This window comes from Salvelinus namaycush, chromosome 37 (genome assembly GCF_016432855.1).
Source record: "Salvelinus namaycush isolate Seneca chromosome 37, SaNama_1.0, whole genome shotgun sequence".
Classification (NCBI taxonomy): Eukaryota; Metazoa; Chordata; class Actinopteri; order Salmoniformes; family Salmonidae; genus Salvelinus; species Salvelinus namaycush.
The window spans coordinates 12,222,114-12,247,662 of record NC_052343.1 but is presented as its reverse complement, the minus strand read 5'-3'; the positions used below and the strand labels follow the sequence as shown (position 1 = coordinate 12,247,662).

General features: G+C 39.8%; 1 protein-coding gene across 1 annotated transcript in view; it reads right to left on the bottom strand.

The window, feature by feature from the left end:
* Positions 1-2,790: 2,790 nt before the first annotated feature.
* Positions 2,791-25,549, bottom strand: part of LOC120031360 (synaptic vesicle glycoprotein 2A-like) — a 44,997-nt gene continuing 22,238 nt past the window's right edge. The window contains exons 7-12 of the mRNA XM_038977076.1: positions 6,670-6,758; positions 6,115-6,279; positions 5,769-5,902; positions 4,200-4,406; positions 3,674-3,833; positions 2,791-2,974 (exon numbers count right to left, since the gene is read on the bottom strand). Coding sequence (XP_038833004.1) covers positions 2,791-2,974; positions 3,674-3,833; positions 4,200-4,406; positions 5,769-5,902; positions 6,115-6,279; positions 6,670-6,758 — 939 coding nt within the window. The remainder of the gene's footprint in view (positions 2,975-3,673; positions 3,834-4,199; positions 4,407-5,768; positions 5,903-6,114; positions 6,280-6,669; positions 6,759-25,549) is intronic.

The window sequence follows — 25,549 nt, the reverse complement described above, 5'->3', positions numbered from 1 at the left end:
AGGGGTCATACATTGAACGTACAATATGCTAGTTTATGGTAATGTAAACATAAAGTAAAGTGAGAGGTTGCTATGTCAATAAATAGTCAACTGCGACTACTCTAAATCAATATATACTGATTATTTTGTGTGCTGTTCACAACTGCATGCGTGACTCATTTGGTACCAGTGAATCATTTGGCTACTGTCTTAAATTGGTCGCTTGTAAGCAGTTGTTGTGCGTACGTCAACAGCTTTACCTTCTGTTTCCCTTCATGTGCTAGCTACTGATATATTTTATGTCTCAAAGGTTTTGGTCTTTTCAAGAATGCAAGGCATTAACAACTGTGCATGTACAGCTAAGTACAATTAGTGCAATGGATTAGTCTTTATCTAGAATGCTGTTAAGTCTACATATGGCTGCTATCCTAAAAAATGGCAGTTTATGGTCATTTCCTTTGTTGCTGAATCAGTGCTTGTTGCTTTTCTCAGTTTGTTTCTTTGTAACATGCAATTGTGAACATACCACACTTGATCAATGTGCTTGCTATAAGGGGAATGTGAAACGTTGTTTGGTACCAAACCAATGTACAGGAAATCTATGGATCAGATATCCCATGAGGACACTGCCCTTAGCAGTGTGTTTAGTCCTAGTCTATCATGTATGATAAAAACCTCAGCGGAGGTGTGAAACATGTTAAATGTACCCATATATCATGATGTTCTAAGCTTCAAGGGTGGAAATCAAAGGAAAGTTATACTACTTCTATTTCAATGCTCGGTGAAATGTTTCCCATAAGCATCCAATAATGTTCCCCATCTCATTGAGGTTTAATTCTCATTTTGATCATCCGATCAATAAAGCAGCTTTTACTTGTATCGCCACATCAGTTAATCATACTCCAAGTATCGAATAAAACAACTAATAAACACGCTATCAAGAATCCACAAAAAATAAATCAATATTGCAGGTCAAAGTTCAATATTGCACAGGCAAACAAGCACAGTCTCACACCCATATCAAAATAAATAATAAAATACGGGCTATGATGTACTTAATGATGTATTTAATGACAGTGCATATATGTCCTTACCACTATAGTCTCTTTTGAAACACATATATTGCACCCAAAAGTAAATATATCTTAATATCTTTAAAACTCAAAACAAATATCAAATGGAATCTACTGAAAATATATCACATTGTTGCAATGTTTTACTGAAGTTTAGTATATCCTTTCCATATCTTTGTGTATTATTTTCAACTTCATTATTTTGAAGATTTTCGCTCCACCTTTGAGCATCTAGTTCCTGTTTCACAATATCACAAAAAATGAAAACGTATGTTTCAGTTGTGCACATTAAAATGGTTTGATGTGTTTAAGGGTTGCGAGAATGTTCCAGAAATCCAAGGTCAATGTTAGAACAGGCAAATGATATCATAGGCAGTGTGATTTCTCTCATAAAAGGACAGGATATAACATCTAACATCTGACTTATTGATGTACAGTAACATGACACACTTAAATGCCATTTTCGTATTGTGTTCTATCTTTCTAGCAAATTGTCCACAAATTCACTTACATACTTAGTTACATGCATACCACTTTCCCAAAAACACATTTTAAGAGCAAAACATAAAACCTATGACAGATGGAACAAAGAAGGCATTTGTTACTACAGGATATATGAAGCAAGAATGACGATTGAACTGTGGGCTTTTAAACGTTTGTTTATAACGTGACAATAATAACCATTGTAACAAATTGTGACAACAGTCATATTTGCATCAGCCAACATTTGTGCTTTAAATGTGGAATGTTTGGACAAAAGTGCTGTTCTACAATGTACACGGCGAACAATATGGGCTGAACAAATTTCAACATTGTCAGAAATAGAGATTTGAAGGATTGATTTGAGTAGCCGTTTATGATTGATTGAGATAGAACGGCTAGAAAGAATGTTTTAAAGGGAAAAAGCTCAACAGTTCACTTTTGTCAACAGTCTCATTCAAACCATAATGAAAGTAAACCTGGAATGTTCTAAAATCTAGAAAATGGCAGTTATTTTGTACATAAAATAAACACAAGACCTTGGAAGGTATGATAATGAGGAGAGGCCTTGGTTGAACTAAATGTTTTGGTTTACTCATTAAGTAAAAAATGGTTCAAATCAAGGCATAACGTATCCTTTTTGACTGACGTTCTACCATAGCAATGTAGACTCATGTAGATGGGAAGTGAGCTGAGCTTATCAGAGAAATTGGTGTGAATATGGATTGGATGGCTAGTGGTAATTTCTATTACGGGCTATTGGCATGGCTCATAAACTAGACCCCATGTCCCTACCCCATAACCCCAGTAATCTGTCTTCATTTTGGGGACGTGCATCTAAACTACCTCCTCAACCCTCCTAAACACATACACTCAGGGATTAAGATTGCACTGAACAAGGATTCAAGTTGGAACAGCTTCTGTTGGTCTAGGGGCAGAGTTTGGTTGCACTTCCCTTTCTCTACCAACTCACAGCCTATTCATGGGGATCAATGTCAAGCAACGGCAGCACAGTTCCACAGATCTTAGTAGTATAGAGATGTGTCTATCTAAACAGTACATCCAATATCAGGCAATCCACAATATTTACAGCTTAGTAGATCTGTGCAGCATCTGCATTGAACTAATTCCTGTGAATAGGCTCGGACTTCAATGGGGCGTACAGGGGAGAGTTTAGGGGTTTCTTGGGCTACTTGTTGTTCACAGTGTGGCTTACTCATTCCGACCCCCCACGTCGCCCCCTAGGGGTGTGGCCACACTATTGCAGCACCTGGCCCCGCGTCTCCGGCAGCTTGAACGCCAGGAAGCTGCCCGCTGCAAGCGCCCCGGAGGCGAACAGGATGGGCACAGCCTTGGTAATGCCCACGAAAGAGGTGAAGATGCTGATGCCCAACACGGCTGCCAGCTTACAGAGGGCGTTTAGAAAGCCAAACGCTGTGCATCTGGGAGGAGAGAGGAAGATCAGTCAGTTCCATAATGACCTCTATTCAAACAGTCTCAGATTGAACTCATAATGTAACACCTGCAGGAGGACTGTTCAGCCAGATGGGCAGCGCTACTACTCTTTCTGAAATTGGAAAATAATATTTAATCATGGTCCGATATTATTAAGCAAAAAGGCACGAGGGGGTGTGGTAAATTTGCCATTTACCGCAAACCCCCGAGGTACCTTATTGCTATTATAAACTGGTTACCGACGTAATTAGAGCAGTACAAATAAATGTTTTGTCATACCCATGGTATACGGTCTGATATACCACGTCTGACAGCCAATCAGCATTCAGGGCTCGAACCCCGTTGATAATAATGAACAGCCAGTCTGCTATGATGAGATCTCAGAGTTTTGAAATGGCCAGAAATGTTTCCGTCAACCCAGTTTACTGGGATACAGATTATGATTTTTTTGTATATGTTGGTTGAGGCAGTGCAGTGTTCACTCAGCCATGGGGTGGCAGTAAGGATTCCCACCCAGTCTCACACACCACTACCACCAATGCTCTTACACAGTACTACAACCTCCATTTTCCTCCATCTAGTGTAACCAATCACATCAAGGCACCACTTTTGCCAGTACACCCTGGAAGCTACAACCTTCCACAGTGCCAAGGTTTTGGTGTGGCTCTCTGGTTGGGGTTTCCTACCTCTTGTCAGAGGGGTAGAGCTCCACCGTCAGCACGTCCAGGGCATTCCAGGAGGCGATGCTGATGCCCCCGAACAGACAGAGCAGAGCGATCATGGCCGACTCGCTGTTGCCGAACGACAGGAAGAAACAGCTGACACAAGAGATCACACTGGAGCCCGCTGAAGAGTGAGAGGAGAGGAGGGAAAGAGATGGGGAGGGAGGGAAAGGGAGGGAGATAGAGGGTAAGGAGGGGTCGAGAGAGGGAGGGGGAAAGGGGAAAGAGAGAGAGAGAGAGAGAGAAGAGAGGGAAAATGAGTGAATCTATGAATATGTCATCTAATATGCCTGCTATTCTTGCTGAATCCATTTTGGCCATTGTGAGACAGAAAATCCTGCCCAATCTACCATAGATTAAGCAGACTACATTTTGTTTTCTTATGGTTGCTGATCTCTATGTGTCAAAGACATGCACCAACAGTACGGTGCAAAATCAGATGACACCATTGTAGCCGTGACGACACTGTCGCCTCTCCTCGCTCTATTACCCAGCATCCGCAGGCGTCCGATCTTGTCCATGAGCAGCGCCGACACGATGTTGCCAGGCAACACGGCCAGGGTGCCCAGGAAGCTGACAAAGTAAATCATGTAGGCACTGTTCTCGTCGCTGAAGTCGCTAAGCATGCAGCCCTCCTTGTTGTGCAGGAAGGTGCTGTTGACCAGTTTGCTGTTGATCAGCCTGTACTTGAACAGATCTGCAGGGGAGAGAAGGAGGGGAGAGAGAGGAGAAGGGGGGGGGTTATTGATGAGAATTGTGGTTCATTCGATTCATTGTAGGGATAGACTTTAATGCATTCTGTACTGCTCGGATCTTTAAAGTCAGCTGAGATCAGCTGAGATTATGATATTGTGTTCATGTGAGATATATGAAGACAATACCATAAACCACAGTCATTCTAATGGATGAATGACAGAATATGAACTGGGGCGTAAGGTTCACATATCTAGGGCCTATTCAATGAGTTACAAAATAAAATACATTCATAATACTGAATTCTTTATTCTACTGTACATGAGAGAACGGTTTGTCCATACTGTCCAAGCCTAACCTCTGACCTCCAACCTCTAGGTTTTGCTCTGCTGTACTTCTCAGTATAAATCCATCATGTGGTTGGTCCCATAGTGGGTTAACATCCTGCACTATGGCAACAATCTAGCAGCTTCTAGCACTTAGCGGGAAAGCACAGAGGGATTAAACAATAAAACAATAGTAGTGAAATGGCTTTCTAATTCAAATTAAAATGAGTAGCTCCTGCATGTCATTGATAGCAGCAGAGTGATTGCTTGACTAGTCTAATGACGGACAAACACCTAACAGAACGAGAGGGAGGCGTTCAGATAGTCCCTATTGTACTGCTCTGATAACGTCTTGAGAGAGACAGAGATAGAGAGAGACTAAGCCATTATAGGCTTGTGTTTGACTGATAATAGGTTTCTAATCGTTGTAATGTCAGAGATAAAATTGGATTCTGCCGATGGATCGAGAGGACTTCAAGCTCATCAATTTTACCCATCTTTTGTCATCAGCCATACAGATGAATCATCTTCTTGTGCAGGCTGCTTTTGTTTTGGAAAAATCTATCATTCAGTTTGAGATGACTGACAGTTATGTAATTTGCAGGCTGAAGTAAAATAGGATTGGGCCTGTGTTGCTAGGATACCTCTCTCTGTCTGCATTGCCTCATTATGTTACAGGGCCAGGGAGTAGAGTGATGGTAATTGAGCCATTTTGTCTTGTATGAAGCATATAATTGGAGCTGATTCTCTGCTCTGTTTCTGGCTCCGTTTCTGTAAGAGAGGTCTAACACCGTAGCAAGATATGCATAAGACCTATACGAACAATATAAGACATGTTTATCTCCTTAGACAACAATATGGTATACAATTGTATTTTATCTGTCAATCAAACACAGAAGCCACTAACACAATTGAGATTACAGTACTTGGACGAGTTAATGAAGGGAAAACCCCTTATAAGCAAAACAAGACATTCACAACTTATAATTCCAACAAACACTGATACAACACTCATCAGCAGAGAGTTGTAAACAACCGACCTGTGTTGTAGAAGAGGGTGGCGATGAAGGTGCAGTTCTTGAAGAAGGTGTTGCTGGAGGTGATGTCTTCAAAGTAGCACTCCTCAAACAGAGAATCCTCGAACACCATGGACTTCATCTTCAGATTCATAAACCTGACAGAGAGACAGAGACAGAGGGAGAGAAAGAGAGAGACAGAGGGGGAGAGGGAGACAGACAGAGAGAGAGACAGAGGGGGAGAGAGAACGAGTTTGTTTTAACATCAGAATGACTGACTGACCCTTGACCTATTTACTGTATGAATGGGTTGGTACCCTGCTGTGTTCCCATGACAACGCTGATGAGGGAAGAGGGAAGCAGGACCTACTTGTTGTTGAAGTACTCTCCGTTGCGGTGCACCTGGTTCTCCAGGGTGAAGTTGAAGGTGACGTGCTCCACCTTCTCCTTGATGAAGACCTTGGTGCGCGAGGAGTACTCCTGCTTCTGGAGGTACTTGATCATGTCAGGGAACCACACCGTCAGCCCGTAGTAACTGAGGGACAGAAGGGAGATGGATGTTAAGACAGACGTAGGGATCATGATGATACACTTAACATAACCCACTTAGAAGGGATAGGACACTAACTACATCATCAATATCAGTAATGTAAAACTACATTTTCACTTGAGTCAGACACAATCAAATCAAAGTGTATTGGTCACGTACACACATTTGCAGGTGTTATAGCAGGTGCAGGGAAAGGCTTATGTTTCTAGCTCCAACAGTGCAGCAGAATGCCTCGCAAATACAATACTAATACACAAATAATCAAAAAAACTAAACAAGAAGTTAAGTTAGTTTATTATACCTGCAGTTCATTCTATGCGGATGTGACTTTGGCTGTAAATGACCTGAAAACTGTTTTTGGGAGCTTGACTTTACCTGAACGACATAGAGAACCACACAGCCATCATCATGAGAGTGGTGCGGCGGTACTCAGGAGAGAATATGGCCAGGAAGTTGCTCCACACCTACAGGGAGGTTCACAGACACACACACACACACACACACACACACACACACACACACACACACACACACACACACACACACACACACACACACACACACACACACACACACACACACACACACACACACACGCACACACAAACCGACAAACACACACAAACGCACACACACGCAAACAATATATCTCAAAGGAAATCTCTCTACAATCTACAACAGCATTAAATAAACATAAAGTTCCACGTTCCACACAAGCCAACAGTAAACACAGCTAGTAAACACAGCTAGTAAACACAGCTAGTAAACACAGCTAGTAAACACAACTAGTAAACACAGCTAGTAAACACAGCTAGTAAACACAGCTAGTAAACATAGCTAGTAAGCACAGCTAGTAAACACAGCTAGTAAACACAACTAGTAAACATAGCTAGTAAACACAGCTAGTAAACACAGCTAGTAAACACAGCTAGTAAACACAGCTAGTAAACACAGCTAGTAAACACAGCTAGTAAACACAACTAGTAAACACAGCTAGTAAACATAGCTAGTAAACACAACTAGTAAACACAGCTATTAAACACAGCTAGTAAACACAGCTAGTAAACACAGCTAGTAAACACAGCTAGTAAACATAGCTAGTAAACACAGCTAGTAAACACAGCTAGTAAACACAGCTAGTAAACACAGCTAGTAAACACAACTAGTAAACACAGCTAGTAAACACAGCTAGTAAACACAGCTAGTAAACATAGCTAGTAAACATAGCTAGTAAACACAGCTAGTAAACATAGCTAGTAAACACAATTAGTAAACACAGCTAGTAAACACAGCTAGTAAACACAGCTAGTAAACACAACTAGTAAACACAGCTAGTAAACACAGCTAGTAAACACAGCTAGTAAACACAGCTAGTAAACATAGCTAGGTAATCTCTGCACACAGGCACTTTATAAACAACGGGGGCTCATATACAAACAATTGTTCCAGTCTCTCATTCTGTAGTTAAGAGCATATAAACATGAACCTTCTCTGTTCTCTTTGATAGTAATAGCAGTGGTGATTGTCATTCAGGGAGGTATGAGAGACTATAGGCGGAAAGTAGCCTAGCGGTTAGAGCGTTGGGCCAGTCATAGAAAGGTTGCTGGTTTGAATACCTGAGCCAACAAGGTGAAAAATCTGTCGATCTGCCATTGATCAAGGTGCTTAACCCTAATTTGCTGTGCTGTGCTATTATGGCTGACCCTGTAAACCAACACATTTCACTGCACCTATCTGGTGTATGTGACAATAAAACATGTTTTTTGGTATACAGATACTATTTAGTTTGAGCTAGAACATAACACACTTTTGTTAGACCAATGATGAGCATTCAAACTGTAGAAGAATAAGGAAGGATAATCCTCCCATTCTTGTTAAAGTATTCACTCAATTTAGCCCCAGTTGACCAAAGATCCTTAGGAGAGCAAGTGAAACATTACAATCGTCGCTGGTTTAGCTGTTCATTAGCAGTATGATGCTATGTTACCTGGTTGAACAGGTTAAGGTAGAGTTTGTTACCTGGTTGAACAGGTTAAGGTAGAGTATGTTACCTAGTTGAACAGGTTAAGGTAGAGTATGTTACCTGGTTGAACAGGTTAAGGTAGAGTATGTTACCTGGTTGAACAGGTTATTAAGGTAGAGTATGTTACCTGGTTGAACAGGTTAAGGTAGAGTATGTTACCTGGTTGAACAGGTTATTAAGGTAGAGTATGTTACCTGGTTGAACAGGTTATTAAGGTAGAGTATGTTACCTAGTTGAACAGGTTAAGGTAGAGTGTGTTACCTTGTTGAACAGGTTAAGGTAGAGTATGTTACCTGGTTGAACAGGTTATGGAAGAGTATGTTACCTGGTTGAACAGGTTATTAAGGTAGAGTATGTTACCTGGTTGAACAGGTTATTAAGGTAGAGCATGTTACCTGGTTGAACAGGTTATTAAGGTAGAGTATGTTAACTGGTTGAACAGGTTAAGGTAGAGTATGTTACCTGGTTGAACAGGTTAAGGTAGAGTATGTTACCTGGTTGAACAGGTTATTAAGGTAGAGTATGTTACCTGGTTGAACAGGTTATTAAGGTAGAGTATGTTACCTAGTTGAACAGGTTAAGGTAGAGTGTGTTACCTTGTTGAACAGGTTAAGGTAGAGTATGTTACCTGGTTGAACAGGTTATGGAAGAGTATGTTACCTGGTTGAACAGGTTATTAAGGTAGAGTATGTTACCTGGTTGAACAGGTTATTAAGGTAGAGCATGTTACCTGGTTGAACAGGTTATTAAGGTAGAGTATGTTAACTGGTTGAACAGGTTAAGGTAGAGTATGTTACCTGGTTGAACAGGTTAAGGTAGAGTATGTTACCTGGTTGAACAGGTTAAGGTAGAGTATGTTACCTGGTTGAACAGGTTAAGGTAGAGTATGTTACCTGGTTGAACAGGTTACGGTAGAGTATGTTAACGGGTTGAACAGGTTAAGGTAGAGTATGTTACCTGGTTGAACAGGTTATTAAGGTAGAGTATGTTACCTGGTTGAACAGGTTAAGGTAGAGTATGTTACCTGGTTGAACAGGTTAAGGTAGAGTATGTTACCTGGTTGTACAGGTTAAGGTAGAGTATGTTACCTGGTTGAACAGGTTAAGGTAGAGTATGTTACCTGGTTGAACAGGTTATTAAGGTAGAGTATGTTACCTGGTTGAACAGGTTATTAAGGTAGAGTATGTTACCTGGTTGAACAGGTTATTAAGGTAGATTATGTTACCTGGTTGAACAGGTTATAAAGGTAGAGTATGCTACCTGGTTGAACAGGTTAAGGTAGAGTATGTTAACTGGTTGAACAGGTTAAGGTAGAGTATGTTACCTGGTTGAACAGGCTAAGGTAGAGTATGTTAACTGGTTGAACAGGTTAAGGTAGAGTATGTTACCTGGTTGAACAGGTTAAGGTAGAGTATGTTACCTGGTTGAACAGGTTAAGGTAGAGTATGTTACCTGGTTGAACAGGTTAAGGTAGAGTATGTTACCTGGTTGAACAGGTTAAGGTAGAGTATGTTACCTGGTTGAACAGGTTAAGGTAGAGTATGTTACCTGGTTGAACAGGTTAAGGTAGAGTATGTTACCTGGTTGAACAGGTTAAGGTAGAGTATGTTACCTGGTTGAATAGGTTAAGGTAGAGTATGTTACCTGGTTGAACAGGTTAAGGTAGAGTATGTTACCTGGTTGAACAGGTTAAGGTAGAGTATGTTACCTGGTTGAACAGGTTATTAAGGTAGAGTATGTTACCTGGTTGAACAGGTTATTAAGGTAGAGTATGTTACCTGGTTGAACAGGTTAAGGTAGAGTATGTTACCTGGTTGAACAGGTTATTAAGGTAGAGTATGTTACCTGATTGAACAGGTTATTAAGGTAGAGTGTGTTACCTGGTTGAACAGGTTAAGGTAGAGTATGTTACCTGGTTGAACAGGTTATTAAGGTAGAGTATGTTACCTGGTTGAACAGGTTATTAAGGTAGAGTATTTTACCTGGTTGAATAGGTTAAGGTAGAGTATGTTACCTGGTTGAACAGGTTATTAAGGTAGAGTGTGTTACCTGGTTGAACAGGTTAAGGTAGAGTGTGTTACCTGGTTGATCAGGTTAAGGTAGAGTATGTTACCAGGTTGAACAGGTTAAGGTAGAGTATGTTACCTGGTTGAACAGGTTATTAAGGTAGAGTGTGTTACCTGGTTGAACAGGTTAAGGTAGAGTGTGTTACCTGGTTGAACAGGTTAAGGTAGAGTATGTTACCTGGTTGAACAGGTTAAGGTAGAGTATGTTAACTGGTTGAACAGGTTAAGGTAGAGTATGTTACCTGGTTGAACAGGTTAAGGTAGAGTATGTTAACTGGTTGAACAGGTTAAGGTAGAGTATGTTACCTGGTTGAACAGGTTATTAAGGTAGAGTATGTTACCTGGTTGAACAGGTTAAGGTAGAGTATGTTACCTGGTTGAACAGGTTATTAAGGTAGAGTATGTTACCTAGTTGAACAGGTTATTAAGGTAGAGTATGTTAACTGGTTGAACAGGTTAAGGTAGAGTGTGTTACCTGGTTGGACAGGTTAAGGTAGAGTATGTTACCTGGTTGAACAGGTTAAGGTAGAGTATGTTACCTGGTTGAACAGGTTAAGGTAGAGTATGTTACCTGGTTGAACAGGTTATTAAGGTAGAGTATGTTACCTGGTTGAACAGGTTATTAAGGTAGAGTATGTTACCTGGTTGAACAGGTTAAGGTAGAGTATGTTACCTGGTTGAACAGGTTAAGGTAGAGTATGTTACCTGGTTGAACAGGTTAAGGTAGAGTATGTTACCTGGTTGAACAGGTTAAGGTAGAGTATGTTACCTGGTTGAACAGGTTAAGGTAGAGTATGTTACCTGGTTGAACAGGTAAAGGTAGAGTATGTTACCTGGTTGAACAGGTTATTAAGGTAGAGTATGTTACCTGGTTGAACAGGTTATTAAGGTAGAGTATGTTACCTGGTTGAACAGGTTATTAAGGTAGAGTATGTTACCTGGTTGAACAGGTTATAAAGGTAGAGTATGCTACCTGGTTGAACAGGTTAAGGTAGAGTATGTTAACTGGTTGAACAGGTTAAGGTAGAGTATGTCACCTGGTTGAACAGGTTAAGGTAGAGTATGTTACCTGGTTGAACAGGTTAAGGTAGAGTATGTTAACTGGTTGAACAGGTTAAGGTAGAGTATGTTACCTGGTTGAACAGGTTAAGGTAGAGTATGTTACCTGGTTGAATAGGTTAAGGTAGAGTATGTTACCTGGTTGAACAGGTTAAGGTAGAGTATGTTACCTGGTTGAACAGGTTAAGGTAGAGTATGTTACCTGGTTGAACAGGTTATTAAGGTAGAGTATGTTACCTGGTTGAACAGGTTATTAAGGTAGAGTATGTTACCTGGTTGAACAGGTTATTAAGGTAGAGTGTGTTACCTGGTTGAACAGGTTAAGGTAGAGTATGTTACCTGATTGAACAGGTTATTAAGGTAGAGTGTGTTACCTGGTTGAACAGGTTAAGGTAGAGTATGTTACCTGGTTGAACAGGTTATTAAGGTAGAGTATGTTACCTGGTTGAACAGGTTATTAAGGTAGAGTATTTTACCTGGTTGAATAGGTTAAGGTTGAGTATGTTACCTGGTTGAACAGGTTATTAAGGTAGAGTGTGTTACCTGGTTGAACAGGTTAAGGTAGAGTGTGTTACCTGGTTGATCAGGTTAAGGTAGAGTATGTTACCAGGTTGAACAGGTTAAGGTAGAGTATGTTACCTGGTTGAACAGGTTATTAAGTTAGAGTGTGTTACCTGGTTGAACAGGTTAAGGTAGAGTGTGTTACCTGGTTGAACAGGTTAAGGTAGAGTATGTTACCTGGTTGAACAGGTTAAGGTAGAGTATGTTAACTGGTTGAACAGGTTACGGTAGAGTATGTTACCTGGTTGAACAGGTTAAGGTAGAGTATGTTAACTGGTTGAACAGGTTAAGGTAGAGTATGTTACCTGGTTGAACAGGTTATTAAGGTAGAGTATGTTACCTGGTTGAACAGGTTAAGGTAGAGTATGTTACCTGGTTGAACAGGTTATTAAGGTAGAGTATGTTACCTAGTTGAACAGGTTATTAAGGTAGAGTATGTTAACTGGTTGAACAGGTTAAGGTAGAGTATGTTACCTGGTTGAACAGGTTATTAAGGTAGAGTATGTTACCTGGTTGAACAGGTTATTAAGGTAGAGTATGTTACCTGGTTGAACAGGTTAAGGTAGAGTATGTTACCTGGTTGAACAGGTTATTAAGGTAGAGTATGTTACCTGGTTGAACAGGTTATTAAGGTAGAGTATGTTACCTGGTTGAACAGGTTAAGGTAGAGTATGTTACCTGGTTGAACAGGTTATTAAAGTAGAGTATGTTACCTGGTTGAACAGGTTATTAAGGTAGAGTATGTTACCTGGTTGAATAGGTTAAGGTAGAGTATGTTACCTGATTGAACAGGTTATTAAGGTAGAGTGTGTTACCTGGTTGAACAGGTTAAGGTAGAGTATGTTACCTGGTTGAACAGGTTATTAAGGTAGAGTATGTTACCTGGTTGAACAGGTTAATGTAGAGTATGTTACCTGGTTGAACAGGTTATTAAGGTAGAGTATGTTACCTGGTTGAACAGGTTATTAAGGTAGAGTATGTTACCTGGTTGAACAGGTTATTAAGGTAGAGTGTGTTACCTGGTTGAACAGGTTAAGGTAGAGTATGTTACCTGGTTGAACAGGTTAAGGTAGAGTAGGTTACCTGGTTGAACAGGTTAAGGTAGAGTATGTTACCTGGTTGAACAGGTTAAGGTAGAGTATGTTACCTGGTTGAACAGGTTATTAAGGTAGAGTATGTTACCTGGTTGAACAGGTTATTAAGGTAGAGTATGTTACCTGGTTGAACAGGTTATTAAGGTAGAGTATTTTACCTGGTTGAATAGGTTAAGGTAGAGTATGTTACCTGGTTGAACAGGTTATTAAGGTAGAGTGTGTTACCTGGTTGAACAGGTTAAGGTAGAGTGTGTTACCTGGTTGATCAGGTTAAGGTAGAGTATGTTACCAGGTTGAACAGGTTAAGGTAGAGTATGTTACCTGGTTGAACAGGTTATTAAGGTAGAGTGTGTTACCTGGTTGAACAGGTTAAGGTAGAGTGTGTTACCTGGTTGAACAGGTTAAGGTAGAGTATGTTACCTGGTTGAACAGGTTAAGGTAGAGTATGTTAACTGGTTGAACAGGTTAAGGTAGAGTATGTTACCTGGTTGAACAGGTTAAGGTAGAGTATGTTAACTGGTTGAACAGGTTAAGGTAGAGTATGTTACCTGGTTGAACAGGTTATTAAGGTAGAGTATGTTACCTGGTTGAACAGGTTAAGGTAGAGTATGTTACCTGGTTGAACAGGTTATTAAGGTAGAGTATGTTACCTAGTTGAACAGGTTATTAAGGTAGAGTATGTTAACTGGTTGAACAGGTTAAGGTAGAGTGTGTTACCTGGTTGGACAGGTTAAGGTAGAGTATGTTACCTGGTTGAACAGGTTAAGGTAGAGTATGTTACCTGGTTGAACAGGTTAAGGTAGAGTATGTTACCTGGTTGAACAGGTTATTAAGGTAGAGTATGTTACCTGGTTGAACAGGTTATTAAGGTAGAGTATGTTACCTGGTTGAACAGGTTAAGGTAGAGTATGTTACCTGGTTGAACAGGTTAAGGTAGAGTATGTTACCTGGTTGAACAGGTTAAGGTAGAGTATGTTACCTGGTTGAACAGGTTAAGGTAGAGTATGTTACCTGGTTGAACAGGTTAAGGTAGAGTATGTTACCTGGTTGAACAGGTAAAGGTAGAGTATGTTACCTGGTTGAACAGGTTATTAAGGTAGAGTATGTTACCTGGTTGAACAGGTTATTAAGGTAGAGTATGTTACCTGGTTGAACAGGTTATTAAGGTAGAGTATGTTACCTGGTTGAACAGGTTATAAAGGTAGAGTATGCTACCTGGTTGAACAGGTTAAGGTAGAGTATGTTAACTGGTTGAACAGGTTAAGGTAGAGTATGTCACCTGGTTGAACAGGTTAAGGTAGAGTATGTTACCTGGTTGAACAGGTTAAGGTAGAGTATGTTAACTGGTTGAACAGGTTAAGGTAGAGTATGTTACCTGGTTGAACAGGTTAAGGTAGAGTATGTTACCTGGTTGAATAGGTTAAGGTAGAGTATGTTACCTGGTTGAACAGGTTAAGGTAGAGTATGTTACCTGGTTGAACAGGTTAAGGTAGAGTATGTTACCTGGTTGAACAGGTTATTAAGGTAGAGTATGTTACCTGGTTGAACAGGTTATTAAGGTAGAGTATGTTACCTGGTTGAACAGGTTATTAAGGTAGAGTGTGTTACCTGGTTGAACAGGTTAAGGTAGAGTATGTTACCTGATTGAACAGGTTATTATGGTAGAGTGTGTTACCTGGTTGAACAGGTTAAGGTAGAGTATGTTACCTGGTTGAACAGGTTATTAAGGTAGAGTATGTTACCTGGTTGAACAGGTTATTAAGGTAGAGTATTTTACCTGGTTGAATAGGTTAAGGTTGAGTATGTTACCTGGTTGAACAGGTTATTAAGGTAGAGTGTGTTACCTGGTTGAACAGGTTAAGGTAGAGTGTGTTACCTGGTTGATCAGGTTAAGGTAGAGTATGTTACCAGGTTGAACAGGTTAAGGTAGAGTATGTTACCTGGTTGAACAGGTTATTAAGTTAGAGTGTGTTACCTGGTTGAACAGGTTAAGGTAGAGTGTGTTACCTGGTTGAACAGGTTAAGGTAGAGTATGTTACCTGGTTGAACAGGTTAAGGTAGAGTATGTTAACTGGTTGAACAGGTTACGGTAGAGTATGTTACCTGGTTGAACAGGTTAAGGTAGAGTATGTTAACTGGTTGAACAGGTTAAGGTAGAGTATGTTACCTGGTTGAACAGGTTATTAAGGTAGAGTATGTTACCTGGTTGAACAGGTTAAGGTAGAGTATGTTACCTGGTTGAACAGGTTATTAAGGTAGAGTATGTTACCTAGTTGAACAGGTTATTAAGGTAGAGTATGTTAACTGGTTGAACAGGTTAAGGTAGAGTATGTTACCTGGTTGAACAGGTTATTAAGGTAGAGTATGTTACCTGGTTGAACAGGTTATTAAGGTAGAGTATGTTACCTGGTTGAACAGGTTAAGGTAGAGTATGTTACCTGGTTGAACAGGTTATTAAGGTAGAGTATGTTACCTGGTTGAACAGGTTATTAAGGTAGAGTATGTTACCTGGTTGAACAGGTTAAGGTAGAGTATGTTACCTGGTTGAACAGGTTATTAAAGTAGAGTATGTTACCTGGTTGAACAGGTTATTAAGGTAGAGTATGTTACCTGGTTGAATAGGTTAAGGTAGAGTATGTTACCTGATTGAACAGGTTATTAAGGTAGAGTGTGTTACCTGGTTGAACAGGTTAAGGTAGAGTATGTTACCTGGTTGAACAGGTTATTAAGGTAGAGTATGTTACCTGGTTGAACAGGTTAAGGTAGAGTATGTTACCTGGTTGAACAGGTTATTAAGGTAGAGTATGTTACCTGGTTGAACAGGTTATTAAGGTAGAGTATGTTACCTGGTTGAACAGGTTATTAAGGTAGAGTGTGTTACCTGGTTGAACAGGTTAAGGTAGAGTATGTTACCTGGTTGAACAGGTTAAGGTAGAGTATGTTACCTGGTTGAACAGGTTAAGGTAGAGTATGTTACCTGGTTGAACAGGTTAAGGTAGAGTATGTTACCTGGTTGAACAGGTTATTAAGGTAGAGTATGTTACCTGGTTGAACAGGTTATTAAGGTAGAGTATGTTACCTGATTGAACAGGTTATTAAGGTAGAGTGTGTTACCTGGTTGAACAGGTTAAGGTAGAGTATGTTACCTGGTTGAACAGGTTATTAAGGTAGAGTATGTTACCTGGTTGAACAGGTTATTAAGGTAGAGTATTTTACCTGGTTGAATAGGTTAAGGTAGAGTATGTTACCTGGTTGAACAGGTTATTAAGGAAGAGTGTGTTACCTGGTTGAACAGGTTAAGGTAGAGTGTGTTACCTGGTTGATCAGGTTAAGGTAGAGTATGTTAACAGGTTGAACAGGTTAAGGTAGAGTATGTTACCTGGTTGAACAGGTTATTAAGGTAGAGTGTGTTACCTGGTTGAACAGGTTAAGGTAGAGTGTGTTACCTGGTTGAACAGGTTAAGGTAGAGTATGTTACCTGGTTGAACAGGTTAAGGTAGAGTATGTTAACTGGTTGAACAGGTTAAGGTAGAGTATGTTACCTGGTTGAACAGGTTAAGGTAGAGTATGTTAACTGGTTGAACAGGTTAAGGTAGAGTATGTTACCTGGTTGAACAGGTTATTAAGGTAGAGTATGTTACCTGGTTGAACAGGTTAAGGTAGAGTATGTTACCTGGTTGAACAGGTTATTAAGGTAGAGTATGTTACCTAGTTGAACAGGTTATTAAGGTAGAGTATGTTAACTGGTTGAACAGGTTAAGGTAGAGTGTGTTACCTGGTTGGACAGGTTAAGGTAGAGTATGTTACCTGGTTGAACAGGTTAAGGTAGAGTATGTTACCTGGTTGAACAGGTTAAGGTAGAGTATTTTACCTGGTTGAACAGGTTATTAAGTAGAGTATGTTACCTGGTTGAACAGGTTAAGGTAGAGTATGTTACCTGGTTGAACAGGTTAAGGTAGAGTATGTTACCTGGTTGAACAGGTTAAGGTAGAGTATGTTACCTGGTGAACAGGTTAAGGTAGAGTATGTTACCTGGTTTGAACAGGTTAAGGTAGAGTATGTTACCTGGTTTATTGAACAGGTAAAGGTAGAGTATGTTACCTGGTTGAACAGTTATTAAGGTAGAGTATGTTACCTGGTTGAACAGGTTATTAAGGTAGAGTATGTTAACTGGTTGAACAGGTTATTAAGGTAGAGTATGTTACCTGGTTGAACAGGTTATAAAGGTAGAGTATGCTACCTGGTTGAACAGGTTAAGGTAGAGTATGTTAACTGGTTGAACAGGTTAAGGTAGAGTATGTCACCTGGTTGAACAGGTTAAGGTAGAGTATGTTACCTGGTTGAACAGGTTAAGGTAGAGTATGTTAACTGGTTGACCAGGTTAGGTAGAGTATGTACTGGTTGAACAGGTTAAGGTAGAGTATGTTACCTGGTTGAATAGGTTAAGGTAGAGTATGTTACCTGGTTGAACAGGTTAAGGTAGAGTATGTTACCTGGTTGAACAGGTTAAGGTAGAGTATGTTCCTGGTTGAACAGGTTATTAAGGTAGAGTATGTTACCTGGTTGAACAGGTTATTAAGGTAGAGTATGTTACCTGGTTGAACAGGTTATAAGGTAGAGTGTGTTACCTGGTTGAACAGGTTAGGTAGAGTATGTTACCTGATTTGAACAGGTTATTAAGGTAGAGTGTGTTACCTGTTGAAAGGTTAGGGTAGAGTATGTTACCTGGTTGAACAGGTTATTAAGGTTAGAGTATGTTACCTGGTTGAACAGGTTATTAAGGTAGAGTATTTTACCTGGTTGAAAAGGTTAAGGTGAGTATGTTACCTGGTTGAACAGGTTATTACGGTAGGAGTTGTGTACCTGGTTGAACAGGTTATTAAGGTAGAGTGTGTTACCTGGTTGATCAGGTTAAGGTAGAGTATGTTAACAGGTTGAACAGGTTAAGGTAGAGTATGTTACCTGGTTGAACAGGTTATTAAGGTAGAGTGTGTTACCTGGTTGAACAGGTAAGGTAGAGTGTTTACCTGGTTGAACAGGTTAAGGTAGAGTATGTTACCTGGTTGAACAGGTTAAGGTAGAGTATGTTAACTGGTTGAACAGGTTAAGGTAGAGTATGTTACCTGGTTGAACAGGTTAAGGTAGAGTATGTTAACTGGTTGAACAGGTTAAGGTAGAGTATGTTACCTGGTTGAACAGGTTATTAAGGTAGAGTATGTTACCTGGTTGAACAGGTTAAGGTAGAGTATGTTACCTGGTTGAACAGGTTATTAAGGTAGAGTATGTTACCTAGTTGAACAGGTTATTAAGGTAGAGTATGTTAACTGGTTGAAAGGTTAAGGTAGAGTATGTTACCTGGTTGGACAGGTTAAGGTAGAGTATGTTACCTGGTTGAACAGGTTAAGGTAGAGTATGTTACCTGGTTGAAACAGGTTATTAAGGTAGAGTATGTTACTAGTTGAACAGGTTATTAAGGTAGAGTATGTTAACTGGTTGAAACAGGTTTAAGGGTAAGGAGTAATGTTTACCTGGTTGGACAGGTTAAGGTAGGAGTATGTTACCTGGTTGGAACAGGTTAAGTAGGAGTATGGTACCGGGTGAAACAGGTTATTAAGGTAGAGTATGTTACTGGTTGAACAGGTTATTAAGGTAGAGTATGTTACCTGGTTGACACAGGTTAAGGTAGAGTATGTTACTCTGGTTGAACAGGTTATTAAGGTAGAGTATGTTACCTGGTTGAACAGGTTATTAAGGTAGAGTATGTTACCTGGTTGAACAGGTTAAGGTAGAGTATGTTACCTGGTTGAACAGGTTAAGGTAGAGTATGGTACCTGGTTGAACAGGTATAAAGTAGAGTATGTTAACCTGGTTGAACAGGTTATTAAGGTAGAGTATGTTACCTGTTGAATAGGTTAAGGTAGAGTATGTTACCTGATTGAACAGGTTATTAAGGTAGAGGTGTTACCCTGGTTGAACAGTTAAGGTAGAGTATGTTACCTGGTTGAACAGGTTATTAAGGTAGAGTATGTTACCTGGTTGAACAGGTTATTAAGGTAGAGTATTTTACCTGGTTGAATAGGTTAAGGTAGAGTATGTTACCTGGTTGAACAGGTTATTAAGGTAGAGTGTGTTACCTGGTTGATCAGGTTAAGGTAGAGTATGTTAACAGGTTGAACAGGTTAAGGTAGAGTATGTTACCTGGTTGAACAGGTTATTAAGGTAGAGTGTGTTACCTGGTTGAACAGGTTAAGGTAGAGTGTGTTACCTGGTTGAACAGGTTAAGGTAGAGTATGTTACCTGGTTGAACAGGTTAAGGTAGAGTATGTTAACTGGTTGAACAGGTTAAGGTAGAGTATGTTACCTGGTTGAACAGGTTAAGGTAGAGTATGTTAACTGGTTGAACAGGTTAAGGTAGAGTATGTTACCTGGTTGAACAGGTTATTAAGGTAGAGTATGTTACCTGGTTGAACAGGTTAAGGTAGAGTATGTTACCTGGTTGAACAGGTTATTAAGGTAGAGTATGTTACCTAGTTGAACAGGTTATTAAGGTAGAGTATGTTAACTGGTTGAACAGGTTAAGGTAGAGTATGTTACCTGGTTGGACAGGTTAAGGTAGAGTATGTTACCTGGTTGAACAGGTTAAGGTAGAGTATGTTACCTGGTTGAACAGGTTATTAAGGTAGAGTATGTTACCTGGTTGAACAGGTTATTAAGGTAGAGTATGTTACCTGGTTGAACAGGTTAAGGTAGAGTATGTTACCTGGTTGAACAGGTTATTAAGGTAGAGTATGTTACCTGGTTGAACAGGTTATTAAGGTAGAGTATGTTACCTGGTTGAACAGGTTAAGGTAGAGTATGTTACCTGGTTGAACAGGTTAAGGTAGAGTATGTTACCTGGTTGAACAGGTTATTAAAGTAGAGTATGTTACCTGGTTGAACAGGTTATTAAGGTAGAGTATGTTACCTGGTTGAATAGGTTAAGGTAGAGTATGTTACCTGATTGAACAGGTTATTAAGGTAGAGTGTGTTACCTGGTTGAACAGGTTAAGGTAGAGTATGTTACCTGGTTGAACAGGTTATTAAGGTAGAGTATGTTACCTGGTTGAACAGGTTATTAAGGTAGAGTATTTTACCTGGTTGAATAGGTTAAGGTAGAGTATGTTACCTGGTTGAACAGGTTAAGGTAGAGTATGTTAACTGGTTGAACAGGTTAAGGTAGAGTATGTTACCTGGTTGAACAGGTTAAGGTAGAGTTTGTTACCTGGTTGAACAGGTTAAGGTAGAGTATGTTACCTAGTTGAACAGGTTAAGGTAGAGTATATTACCTGGTTGAACAGGTTATTAAGGTAGAGTATGTTACCTGGTTGAACAGGGTAAGGTAGAGTATGTTAACTGGTTGAACAGGTTAAGGTAGAGTATGTTACCTGGTTGAACAGGTTATTAAGGTAGAGTATGTTACCTGGTTGAACAGGTTATTAAGGTAGAGTATGTTACCTGGTTGAACAGGTTATTAAGGTAGAGTATGTTACCTGGTTGAACAGGTTATTAAGGTAGAGTATGTTACCTGGTTGAACAGGTTATTAAGGTAGAGTATGTTACCTGGTTGAACAGGTTAAGGTAGAGTATGTTACCTGGTTGAACAGGTTAAGGTAGAGTATGTTAACTGGTTGAACAGGTTAAGGTAGAGTATGTTACCTGGTTGAACAGGTTATTAAGGTAGAGTATGTTACCTGGTTGAACAGGTTATTAAGGTAGAGTATGTTACCTGGTTGAACAGGTTATTAAGGTAGAGTGTGTTACCTGGTTGAACAGGTTAAGGTAGAGTATGTTACCTGGTTGAACAGGTTAAGGTAGAGTATGTTACCTGGTTGAACAGGTTAAGGTAGAGTATGTTACCTGGTTGAACAGGTTAAGGTAGAGTATGTTACCTGGTTGAACAGGTTATTAAGGTAGAGTATGTTACCTGGTTGAACAGGTTATTAAGGTAGAGTATGTTACCTGGTTGAACAGGTTATTAAGGTAGAGTATGTTACCTGGTTGAACAGGTTATAAAGGTAGAGTATGCTACCTGGTTGAACAGGTTAAGGTAGAGTATGTTAACTGGTTGAACAGGTTAAGGTAGAGTATGTTACCTGGTTGAACAGGTTAAGGTAGAGTATGTTACCTGGTTGAACAGGTTAAGGTAGAGTATGTTAGCTGGTTGAACAGGTTAAGGTAGAGTATGTTACCTGGTTGAACAGGTTATTAAGGTAGAGTATGTTACCTGGTTGAACAGGTTACGGTAGAGTATGTTACCTGGTTGAACAGGTTATGGAAGAGTATGTTACCTGGTTGAACAGGTTATTAAGGTAGAGTATGTTACCTGGTTGAACAGGTTATTAAGGTAGAGCATGTTACCTGGTTGAACAGGTTATTAAGGTAGAGTATGTTAACTGGTTGAACAGGTTAAGGTAGAGTATGTTACCTGGTTGAACAGGTTAAGGTAGAGTATGTTACCTGGTTGAACAGGTTAAGGTAGAGTATGTTAACTGGTTGAACAGGTTAAGGTAGAGTATGTTACCTGGTTGAACAGGTTATTAAGGTAGAGTATGTTACCTGGTTGAACAGGTTACGGTAGAGTATGTTAACTGGTTGAACAGGTTAAGGTAGAGTATGTTACCTGGTTGAACAGGTTATTAAGGTAGAGTATGTTACCTGGTTGAACAGGTTAAGGTAGAGTATGTTACCTGGTTGAACAGGTTAAGGTAGAGTATGTTACCTGGTTGAACAGGTTAAGGTAGAGTATGTTACCTGGTTGAACAGGTTAAGGTAGAGTATGTTACCTGGTTGAACAGGTTAAGGTAGAGTATGTTACCTGGTTGAACAGGTTAAGGTAGAGTATGTTACCTGGTTGAACAGGTTATTAAGGTAGAGTATGTTACCTGGTTGAACAGGTTATTAAGGTAGAGTATGTTACCTGGTTGAACAGGTTATTAAGGTAGAGTATGTTACCTGGTTGAACAGGTTAAGGTAGAGTATGTTAACTGGTTGAACAGGTTAAGGTAGAGTATGTTACCTGGTTGAACAGGTTAAGGTAGAGTATGTTACCTGGTTGAACAGGTTAAGGTAGAGTATGTTAACTGGTTGAACAGGTTAAGGTAGAGTATGTTACCTGGTTGAACAGGTTATTAAGGTAGAGTATGTTACCTGGTTGAACAGGTTACGGTAGAGTATGTAACTGGTTGAACAGGTTAAGGTAGAGTATGTTACCTGGTTGAACAGGTTATTAAGGTAGAGTATGTTACCTGGTTGAACAGGTTAAGGTAGAGTATGTTACCTGGTTGAACAGGTTAAGGTAGAGTATGTTACCTGGTTGAACAGGTTAAGGTAGAGTATGTTACCTGGTTGAACAGGTTATTAAGGTAGAGTATGTTACCTGGTTGAACAGGTTAAGGTAGAGTATGTTACCTGGTTGAACAGGTTATTAAGGTAGAGTATGTTACCTGGTTGAACAGGTTATTAAGGTAGAGTATGTTACCTGGTTGAACAGGTTAAGGTAGAGTATGTTACCTGGTTGAACAGGTTATTAAAGTAGAGTATGTTACCTGGTTGAACAGGTTATTAAGGTAGAGTATGTTACCTGGTTGAATAGGTTAAGGTAGAGTATGTTACCTGATTGAACAGGTTATTAAGGTAGAGTGTGTTACCTGGTTGAACAGGTTAAGGTAGAGTATGTTACCTGGTTGAACAGGTTATTAAGGTAGAGTATGTTACCTGGTTGAACAGGTTATTAAGGTAGAGTATTTTACCTGGTTGAATAGGTTAAGGTAGAGTATGTTACCTGGTTGAACAGGTTATTAAGGTAGAGTGTGTTACCTGGTTGAACAGGTTAAGGTAGAGTGTGTTACCTGGTTGAACAGGTTAAGGTAGAGTATGTTACCTAGTTGAACAGGTTAAGGTAGAGTATATTACCTGGTTGAACAGGTTAAGGTAGAGTATGTTACCTGGTTGAACAGGTTAAGGTAGAGTATGTTAACTGGTTGAACAGGTTAAGGTAGAGTATGTTACCTGGTTGAACAGGTTAAGGTAGAGTATGTTACCTGGTTGAACAGGTTATTAAGGTAGAGTATGTTACCTGGTTGAACAGGTTATTAAGGTAGAGCATGTTACCTGGTTGAACAGGTTAAGGTAGAGTATGTTACCTGGTTGAACAGGTTATTAAGGTAGAGTATGTTACCTGGTTGAACAGGTTAAGGTAGAGTATGTTACCTGGTTGAACAGGTTATTAAGGTAGAGTATGTTACCTGGTTGAACATGTTATTAAGGTAGAGTATGTTACCTGGTTGAACAGGTTATTAAGGTAGAGTATGTTACCTGGTTGAACAGGTTAAGGTAGAGTATGTTACCTGGTTGAACAGGTTAAGGTAGAGTATGTTACCTGGTTGAACAGGTTAAGGTAGAGCATGTTAACTGGTTGAACAGGTTAAGGTAGAGTATGTTACATGGTTGAACAGGTTAAGGTAGAGTATATTACCTGGTTGAACAGGTTAAGGTAGAGTATGTTAACTGGTTGAACAGGTTAAGGTAGAGTATGTTACCTGGTTGAACAGGTTGTTAAGGTAGAGTATGTTACCTGGTTGAACAGGTTACGGTAGAGTATGTTACCTGGTTCAACAGGTTATTAAGGTAGAGTATGTTACCTGGTTCAACAGGTTATTAAGGTAGAGTATGTTACCTGGTTGAACAGGTTAAGGAAGAGTATGTTACCTAGTTGAACAGGATACGGTAGAGTGTGTTACCTAGTTGAACAGGTTAAGGTAGAGTATGTTACCTGGTTGGACAGGTTAAGGTAGAGTATGTTACCTGGTTGAACAGGTTATTAAGGTAGAGTATGTTACCTGGTTGAACAGGTTAAGGTAGAGTATGTTACCTGGTTGAACAGGTTATTAAGGTAGAGTATGTTACCTGGTTGAACAGGTTAAGGTAGAGTATGTTACCTGGTTGAACAGGTTATTAAGGTAGAGTATGTTACCTGGTTGAACATGTTATTAAGGTAGAGTATGTTACCTGGTTGAACAGGTTATTAAGGTAGAGTATGTTACCTGGTTGAACAGGTTAAGGTAGAGTATGTTACCTGGTTGAACAGGTTAAGGTAGAGTATGTTACCTGGTTGAACAGGTTAAGGTAGAGTATGTTAACTGGTTGAACAGGTTAAGGTAGAGTATGTTACCTGGTTGAACAGGTTAAGGTAGAGTATATTACCTGGTTGAACAGGTTAAGGTAGAGTATGTTAACTGGTTGAACAGGTTAAGGTAGAGTATGTTACCTGGTTGAACAGGTTATTAAGGTAGAGTATGTTACCTGGTTGAACAGGTTACGGTAGAGTATGTTACCTGGTTGAACAGGTTATTAAGGTAGAGTATGTTACCTGGTTGAACAGGTAAAGGTAGAGTATGTTACCTGGTTCAACAGGTTATTAAGGTAGAGTATGTTACCTGGTTCAACAGGTTATTAAGGTAGAGTATGTTACCTGGTTGAACAGGTTAAGGAAGAGTATGTTACCTAGTTGAACAGGTTACGGTAGAGTGTGTTACCTAGTTGAACAGGTTAAGGTAGAGTATGTTACCTGGTTGGACAGGTTAAGGTAGAGTATGTTACCTGGTTGAACAGGTTAAGGTAGAGTATGTTACCTGGTTGAACAGGTTAAGGTAGAGTATGTTACCTGGTTGAACAGGTTATTAAGGTAGAGTATGTTACCTGGTTGAACAGGTTATTAAGGTAGAGTATGTTACCTGGTTGAACTGGTTATTAAGGTAGAGTATGTTACCTGGTTGAACAGGTTAAGGTAGAGTATGTTACCTGGTTGAACAGGTTAAGGTAGAGTATGTTACCTGGTTGAACAGGTTAAGGTAGAGTATGTTACCTGGTTGAACAGGTTAAGGTAGAGTATGTTAACTGGTTGAACAGGTTAAGGTAGAGTATGTTACCTGGTTGAACAGGTTAAGGTAGAGTATGTTACCTGGTTGAACAGGTTAAGGTAGAGTATATTAACTGGTTGAACAGGTTAAGGTAGAGTATGTTACCTGGTTGAACAGGTTAAGGTAGAGTATGTTACCTGGTTGAACAGGTTATTAAGGTAGAGTATGTTACCTGGTTGAACAGGTTAAGGTAGAGTATGTTACCTGGTTGAACAGGTTATTAAGGTAGAGTATGTTACCTGGTTGAACAGGTTACGGTAGAGTATGTTACCTGGTTGAACAGGTTAAGGTAGAGTATGTTACCTGGTTGAACAGGTTATTAAGGTAGAGTGTGTTACCTGGTTGAACAGGTTAAGGTAGAGTATGTTACCTGGTTGAACAGGTTAAGGTAGAGTATGTTACCTGGTTGAACAGGTTATTAAGGTAGAGTATGTTACCTGGTTGAACAGGTTAAGGTAGAGTATGTTACCTGGTTGAACAGGTTAAGGTAGAGTA